The following is an 8,975-nucleotide window of genomic DNA, read 5'->3' on the forward strand; positions in this document are numbered from 1 at the left end:
TTATTGAATTATATTAAGATATCATAAATCAGACAAAGAAGGAATACAAAACATATACACACTAATATAATAAATAGAGGGTTTCTTTGTTTTCTGTTCGAAAGTGCTAATCACTGGAACTGGCTGTGAGATTTGAAAACTAGGCTAATTCTTGAGAAAGGTTATATAACTATTTAACATCAACCCTCGGGGGTTAAGCAGGAACGCGAGTGAAATTGCATTGTATCGTATCTAATTATTATTAATGAAACCATGAAGGTGCGTTCCTTAAAAAGGAAGGCGTATCCATATTTCAAGAATGGCGCCACCAGTTAAAACCATTTAATAGTGATGTTATTACACTAGAGGGCGCTCGATGCGGTATAGAAAATTAAAGAATGGAAGAAAGATGGCGGTGGGTAATTTGACAGCAGCTGAAAGGACTAAAATTAAATAATAACTAAAATTCTACCAATTGACTTATCCAAAATGAAGTGTCTAGCTTAAACTAGAATGGTTAGAGTAAAAATAGTTTTAATTAATACTAGTTTCCGCCTTCACTATGTTAGGGAGAAGATTTTGGGTACCTTATATCTTTTTTTATATCAATAAGAACGTGTATGTAAAATTTCATGATGATCGGTTGAGTAGTTAAGATGTGAAAGCGTCAAATAAACGAACTCACTCCCATTTATAGTATTAGTAGTAATGATGGAAAATAATTGACATATCTGGACTATCAATGCACAGCTCAAACTAAATATATCGGACATAGACACGTCAATTTAAGAAGTCAACAGTGCACCCTTTCAATCTTCTATTGAAAGATCGCAAATCGACCGTTATACGAGTCATTCTTTATAGCACACGATGAGAAAATATGGTAATTTATCATTTCTTGAAATGTCACAAACGTGTCGCGTTTGTGGCGCTGGCGAAGCTGTGGTATATTCATTAACATATGACATGACTTTTGAGATGATTTTAGTTTTGTAAAAATATATTACCTTTCTCTTTCGCACTTTGTGTACGTTGATTGTGAGTGGTGAAATAAGTGGAACATACGTTTGTGTGCGTCTATGGGATGAAAAGACAAAGCGGGATTTTTTTCAAAAAAATATGTATGGATAAATACAATTTAAAAAACATCTATTGAGTCCGCTTTACACTCAACTTGTAGTTCCTTGATTTTGGGTAACATCGAGTTGGTAAATGTGGTTAAAGCTATTTCGTTTAATAAGAAAAACGAAATTGTCAACCTAATTATACAAATAATAAAAAATACGAATCTGTCAAATTCAAAGCAATAGAAAAATGTAAATAATTAAGTTACTCGTGGTAGGGCTTTGAGCAAGCTCGTCTGGGTAGGTACCACCCACTCATCAGATATTCTACCGCAAAACAGCAGTACTTGTTATTGTTGTGTTCCGGTTTGAAGGGTGAGTGAGCCAGTGTAATTACAGGCACAAGGGACATAAAATCTTAGTTCCCAAGGTTGGTGGCGCATTGGCTATGTAAGCGATGGTTGACATATCTTACAATACCAATGTCTATGGGCGTTGGTGATCACTTACCATCAGGTGGCCCATATGCTCGTCCGCTTTCCTATTCTATAAAAAATAATAATAATAAACAAGCTATCAAATGTGTTATTTATTTACGTTTATTCTTCTCTATATATAATTATAATATAACTGTATTTCGGTCGCTAATTTTAGTGAAAATAAAATTAGTATTGTTTTTTCACCGCAATAGAAGCGGGCAAACAACTTCTATAGCTGTGCCAAATTTCGAATTGATAACAATATTAGTTATTCAGATATTCGACCGTGACACAAGGACAGACAAACAGCTGAATGAACAGCGGAATCTTACTTCTGGGTTATTTATATTTCAACGTACGGAACCTTAATAAAACTGAGGAAATTATTTATAGATACAAAATAAATTTATACTTCTTTCCATTAAAAATACGAATAGATTGAGTTTTAATTATTACTATATAAAAACCTTATATTTTTTTGTTTGTCTATTATGTTATTATTTGTTTAGAGTTGGTTTTAAACTACATCGACAATTTGTCAGTAAAAGCTCTGTGAAACATTATAACATTTATTTAATCTATATTTAATTTTTTATTATTTAAAAAAGATAGGCAGACTGTTAGATGATTGTTAAAAATACATCATGGCAAGTGGTCGCCAGTAATCATTGGCAATGTAAGAAATATTAACCATCGTAATGCGCCACGAGGCTTGGGAACTAAAAAAAAATATCCATTATGCTGCTGTTAGCTGGAACATATTAAGTATTGAGCTTTGATATGTGATGAATCCGGACGGGCTTGTACAAAACCAGTCTGGATTACAGTACGTGTATAATTAACAAACATATTTTCGGTACGCATTTCACTTTTTTTATAGTATAATTACTATAAAAGAAAGTGAAATGCGATATTAATTATATATAAATTTAGTTCGATGGGTATTTGTTTATAGTAAACAACTAATGAATTATAACAATGTAACGAATAAAAACATAGGCAAGCAGTAGTAATGACATATAGGTGCGCAGATAGATAGAGATCATTAGTTTAATTTCGGCCCTGTCATTAACATCACGGTGAAATTCCTGGCGTCTCATACGATACTGCAGGGTTTACCAACTGTTTTAATGATATTTTAATTTTTCATATCATAATTATGCGATTAAAAGATGAAAGAAGATTTTTATAAAGTAAAAACGAGGAATAAATTGCTTCGCTTACTTCGTAAGGGTTGTGGTAACTGTTATTAGTATGTCTAGATTTCTAAGGGTCAGCGAGCTTGGTTATAAGATATTCATTTACGTTAGAATGCTCAATAAATTTTTTTATGCATATATATTTCCGTATAAGTACTGCAAGATTATGTTAAGACGATGATGGTTTTACCTTGAAATGTGTTTGCTATAAAAAAATTGTAGGAGTATTTGTCTATGTTTTTCAAAGTTTATTTAGGAAGCTTATTGTGTATTCTATAACTTGTAACTGGTTAAAAAGAGTAAGACATTTTTTTTATTCAAACATAAGCCAGTCATAGGGCTGAAAAAAAGAAATATATTTGTTTTTTTTTTTAAAAACAACTATAGTGTATGTATAATGAACCTTAGAAATTATTTAGTATGTACGCACATCTTGTGATGTTGGATAGCTTTCTTCAAAAATTGGGCTATCAAATGCAAGAAGTTTTAAAATTTTAGCATTTCCAGAGATTATTTATCATTATTATATTATTAAAGATTACCTATTTTTGTTTACGATAAAGTCAGGGCATTATGTATATAAATATATTTATCTATATTAATAATAATTATCTTTAACTAAATTTCCAGCCAGTAAACCAGCTTAAAAAATGAGACGGTACGGTATGTTCGACCCGTAAGTTTTATTCGTTTTTCTTCTCGTCAATGGGATGCGATGCGAAACGATGAATTTTGGTGCGGTTTTTACCATAACGTTGGTATTTTTACCATATTACGTTGGGATAATGGGTTAGCACAGAACAAGTGTGTAGATTGATTGAATCGGTCAAAATTTCCCTTGTTTATATTTAAAAAATATGATGGGAAAACCTTAATTTTGCCTGTACGAAATCCGACTGGGTAGTAATTACTAGTAAGTATAAAAATTGTAACTCCTTTCGGACTTAGCTTACAGTTCATTGATTATATTAAACTATGTATATAATACATTTACAAATAATTTCATTATAAGCATTTAAACAATACACGATTCATAATCATTTATTCAAAAGTAGTTATTTGTCCAATTAAACATTATATTTATGTTTAAAAAATGCAGTTTATCTCCCCTGAAGTATTCCACCAAGGCGTAATGCGTCAATCGAAATCACGATATATAAACTGCAGGAAACTAGATCAAGACAGTTTTTGACACATCTGCCTCTCAGTGTCTGTTTACGACTTATTAAGACAAGTGACATGGTGCGTAATTATAAGAGAAATACGAATATTAATTTACAAGTTACCTATTAAATAACTAATGTTGATTTCATATATTATAACGAATTATGTTATTCTTATATCTTTTCCATTTGTTTATTTACAGGACGATCTCGACCAAAGTCAGATACAAAGTGAGTAATGTTTTATTTTATTTATTTACCTAAGACATATAAATATTGATGTCCATATTTTATTCAAATAATATTTATTAATTTGAAACAAGAATGTACAAAAATGACCGAACACATTTTTTGTTGCAAGAACAATTATTTATATTATGAAAAATGTTTATTTTTAATTATAAAAATACTTTTTTAAAATTCTTTTTAACTGTACTGCGTAATGAAAATAAATCAAAATTCCATAGTGACAAAGCTATTTGACTGTTAAATTAATATTTTAATTTCTTTAACATACGTTATTGTATCAACTTTTTTAAACATGTTATTTTATTTTTTTATAAATGTATTACAATCGTATTGATATAATGTGATTGGAAGTATTGTTTAATTCAGTGACATAATTTACAGTCGATATGATTTTATGTTTTTTATTTAAATGTTTATATATTTTAATTAATTATTCCTTGTGCTAGGTTACGGCTCATTTGAATATAGAACTGTCCGATGTCAAGCAGGACGCGACGTTCCTATTTGTAGTTTCATTAGAAGTAATGACCAACGAAATAGTCTTAATTGGATTGACATCATGCCAGCGATTTCAATTACTAAGCACTGAATACTACTGACAACCAGAAAACAAATCTGTTTTAAATTGTAAATTTTATTTGATAATCTAAAATTGTTATCTATTAAATGTTAATAGTTTAATTTAGCTTAAAATAGCTTTACATAATATACAAACTATATATATTTAATATTAATGATATCTTCTCACGGTTTTAAAATACCATAGGCTTAATTGATTTAGACATTTGTTTAGCAACAAAACAATGAAAAATGCATATTATTATTAGGTTATTTCTAAATAAACAGTTTAATAATTAAAAAATAATAATACCAAGTCTTTCAAACGCATTTACAAGTCTTCATGACGTATCTAACTGTATATAAAATGAAATTATTTCGAATAAAATATTTGTCATGTATTGTGTGATTAAGGTATGTTGAAAAATTTTTAAAGCAGTTCAAAGGTAAATTAAAATTCTGTTTTTTTTATAACCCGCAATTCTTTACAAAACTTATAATAGTTAAAGCGGATGTTGATTTAAATAATAATGTAATTATGTACATTCCAGTAAAACAACAAAAGCATTTCCATTTGATTTTTTTTATTTTGATTATACATAAAGATATTTAATGACTCCTTACGTCTTACTTAGAACATTATTTTTATTACAGTGCTGAAGAAGGCATTTGATACCTTCGATCAAGAGAAGAAAGGAGTCATCAGCACCGACATGATTGGTACAATTTTAGACATGCTGGGTCACGAATTAGACGATGAAACTCTGTCAGAAATTATTCAGGAATACGATGTAAACGGTAAAAATTATTATATCTTATCGAAGTGAACGGTGTAAAAATACTTGATACTTTTATTAAGTTGTAGAAATTCACCGATAGATGGCAATGCGTGTGTTTTATTCTTGATTCTACACTGTGTTTCCTCTAAACACATGCAGATGGCGTTGCACGATTAGAAACTATTTATAGCTATTTATATAAAAGTTAATAATATCGTTTTGTTTTCTTAAAATATGTTTTTGTAAAAAATAATTAAATAAAAAAAGAGACCTCACCGTGACAATGTTTGCACATTGCCGTGACCAGGATTCGAACCTGGGTTACTACGGCCACAACGTAGGGTCCTAACCACTAGACGATCACGGCTATTGAGGCACTGAAAACAATGTTGAATTTTATCATCCATATCACGATGTTTAATATTTTTTTGCATTTTGTAACAACGTCAGTACTTAATATTATTTATATTATTTATTTTTATTTAGATATTAAGGCATTAATCAGCTATAATTTTTTTATATAATATTTTTGACACATTTTATCTTTACATTAAAGTGATAATTATTAAATAACATTTGAATTTAATTTTGTCACTATAACCTCAAAGCAATTGTATTTAATAATATTTTGTTTTGTTTTGCATTTATAATAGACGTTTTTATTTAAAAAAATTTTCTCACAAAATTGCAATGGTATTGCAACACACAGCCTTCTCTACAATTATTTAACGTAAATATAGTGAAAAATAGTAAAGCAAAAAATGCATTTATAAATATATTGTTTGTATTACATTCTAGGTACTGGTGTTTTGGAATTCAAGGAATTTTGTTCATTAGCATCAAGATTCATGGTTGAGGAGTTAGACGCTGAAGCTATGCTGGCCGAACTAAGAGAGGCATTCCGGTTGTATGACAGAGAAGGTAATTTTTTTTAATTCTCTTGTTTTAATTTTGTCGACCCAATCTTTAATGACTCTTTCATAGAGGTAATTTTTATATACTCATACGCGTTGATGGGTAAGTGAATGTAATTAAGGCATTTTATTTTTTAGTTTTATGAAATAGGTAGACGGACGGATAAATAGGCCAACCGTCGTTAAGTGGTCACTATCGCCCATAAACCTTATTTTTAGAAAAGGTAGGCGGAAGAGCATATGGGTCACCTGATGGCAAGTGGTCACCAACGCCCACTGGCGTTGAAATAAATATTAACGATCGCTTACTTCGCCACAGCGCCACAAACCTTGGGAACTAAGATGTTATATCCCTCAAGCTTGTAGTTACACTGGCTCGCACTTCAAACCGTAACACAACAATACTAAGTAAGTTTGGCAGTGGAATATCTAATGAGTGGGTACCCAGATGGGATTGCCAAACCCCTACTCAAGTGAAATGGATATAACACCTTAGTTTCTGTGGTTAGTGACGCATTAACTGTGTCAAATAATATATATATAAAATACAAAAAAAAAATGGTAGATGTGTAACATCGAATTTTTTTTGTATCGATAATGTGCAAAAAGGATAGTTTATATAATAAATATGGCATAATCAAAAATTATATGTATTAAGTTTTTTTTAAAGAAAAAGATAATTATTGTAAAAAAATAAGGTTATACATCTAATACCATGCCGTATTAGATATTTCATACTTATCATACAGCGTGACAACGTATGACACCTCCAGTCTGAGCCACCGTAATTTATGTTTCACATCCTATACATATGTATTAAATGTTACAGGCAATGGCTACATCACAACGGAAGTATTAAAAGAAATATTCAAAGAATTGGACAATACTTTATCAAATGAAGACTTAGAGTCAATGATAACAGAGATTGACACAGACGGATCAGGGACAGTTGATTTCGATGGTAATATTACATTTATTATATAACACTATAAATAAAATATATTTAAATGAGATATTCTACATGGCCCACTTCTGAACAAAGATTATCTGTTGATTTTTACTTTCAATACAGTCATCGAGTTCCTCACGATGTTTAGAATGATGAAACGGTATTGAGTTTTCTATTTTAAGATCGGTGTTTTCAGTTCATCGGACCACCTAGATTTTTTAAATAGTTGACAAAAAAATTATAAGAGCTCAAAGATAGAGATAGCTAAATAAAATATATAAACAGTTTGGTGTGAAAAAATATGTATATAATACATAAATAGTTTATGTTTTATAAAATACCTGAGGTCTCTTTCCGGTCGTGTAGGATTGCCGTCACATCGGATTATGAGAGTTAGGGAACAGACAGTGCACATGTGTTTACACACACACGCGAAATTTGTCTATAGGACTATTATATTATTATTATATGTGGATTGATTATTATTATAAGATTAGACGGCCTAGTGGTTAGAACGCGTGAATCTTAACCGATGATCGTGGGTTCAAACCCGGGTAAGCACCACTGAATTTTCATGTGCTTAATTTGTGATTATAATTCATCTCGTGCTTTACGGTGAAGGAAAACATCGTGAGAAAACCTGCATGTGTCTAATTTCACTGAAATCTGCCACATGTGTATTCTACCAACCCGCATTGGAGCAGCGTGGTGGAATAAGCTCTAAACCTTCTCCTCAAAAAGGGAGAGGAGGCCTTAACCCAGCAGTGGGACATTAACAGGCTGTTACTGTTACTGTACTGTTACTGTGGCTTGATGTAAGGCCGCAGACCCGGAGGTCCTGGGCTCAATTCCTAGGCCAGGCCAATAAAAAGTTATTGGGTTTTTCTGTCAGAAAATTCTCAATAGCAGCCCGGAGTCTGGAAGTTGGAAGTGTGTACATTCCCATGCCTCGGAAAGCACGTAAAGCCGTTTGTCCAGCGCCTGAATTCTTTCCGGTCGTGTCGGATATTATATACGACTATTATATTACTGTTATATATATATAAGTTATTGGTAAACAAATCGTATATTTTAATCGAATTAATCTTTGACCTACTTATACAACTTATTTTATATTGTAAATAACGTTTTAATTTTTATTTCATTTACAGAATTCCTTGAAGTAATGACTGGTGAATAATTATTTATAAAATCAACCACTTAAAGTAATGTTATGTTAATAAGACTTTTTAGTGTATATAAGAAAGCACGCGTAATTTTAAGATATTTTAGTTTTAACATAAATTATTACATTTTAAAGAATTGTTATTTATCTATTCATATATTTACATAAAAAAAATATTGTATTAAAATATCTGTATTTAAATAATAAAATGAAATAGTATTATTATAACTGTAGTCTGATTCATTAATCAAATAAAATGTTTATTTAGATAACATTGGATTGATAAAAAATTAAAATATTGCTAATATCAAAAATCTCTAGAAATTCAATTAGATGATAAAATCAACAGAACGATATCAAATAAGTTTACAATCTATATTTAAAATACTCAATATTTATATGGAGTATGGCGATTTTTATGTCTACTTGAATGAGACCGTAAGAAATAGTTTCTTTGATTGGAAAGAGCTATGAATA

General features: G+C 30.2%; 1 protein-coding gene and 1 non-coding gene across 3 annotated transcripts; one reads left to right on the forward strand and one right to left on the reverse strand.

The window, feature by feature from the left end:
* Nucleotides 1-3,874: 3,874 nt before the first annotated feature.
* Nucleotides 3,875-8,726, forward strand: LOC126769847 (troponin C, isoallergen Bla g 6.0101-like). 2 transcript variants are annotated; one of them, XM_050488750.1, is made up of 6 exons: nt 3,875-3,963; nt 4,088-4,115; nt 5,346-5,489; nt 6,269-6,391; nt 7,214-7,345; nt 8,485-8,726. In XM_050488750.1, the coding sequence occupies exons 1-6, from the start codon at nt 3,961-3,963 to the stop codon at nt 8,511-8,513; spliced, it is 459 nt and encodes a 152-aa protein (XP_050344707.1). In that variant the 5' UTR covers nt 3,875-3,960; the 3' UTR covers nt 8,514-8,726. The 2 variants fall into 2 exon arrangements, with proteins under 2 accessions (XP_050344707.1, XP_050344706.1); XM_050488749.1 differs by lacking the exon at nt 3,875-3,963 and having other exon boundaries at nt 4,007-4,115.
* Trnah-gug (transfer RNA histidin (anticodon GUG)) lies at nt 5,766-5,837 on the reverse strand. The gene has a single exon. It is a non-coding gene; the product is annotated as a tRNA-His (tRNA).
* Nucleotides 8,727-8,975: the final 249 nt, after the last annotated feature.

Source organism: Nymphalis io, chromosome 8 (assembly GCF_905147045.1).
Source record: "Nymphalis io chromosome 8, ilAglIoxx1.1, whole genome shotgun sequence".
Lineage (NCBI taxonomy): Eukaryota > Metazoa > Arthropoda > Insecta > Lepidoptera > Nymphalidae > Nymphalis > Nymphalis io.

What these genes read in the sequence shown, in the direction of transcription:
- LOC126769847 (XM_050488749.1), top strand. Translation starts at nt 4,022, where the DNA reads ATGTTGATTTCATATATTATAACGAATTATGTTATTCTTATATCTTTT. An exon ending in TCAGGAATACGATGTAAACG is followed by an intron (nt 5,490 to 6,268) that starts GTAAAAATTATT and finishes ATTACATTCTAG; the next exon opens with GTACTGGTGTTTTGGAATTC. An exon ending in AGGGACAGTTGATTTCGATG is followed by an intron (nt 7,346 to 8,484) that starts GTAATATTACAT and finishes TTTCATTTACAG; the next exon opens with AATTCCTTGAAGTAATGACT.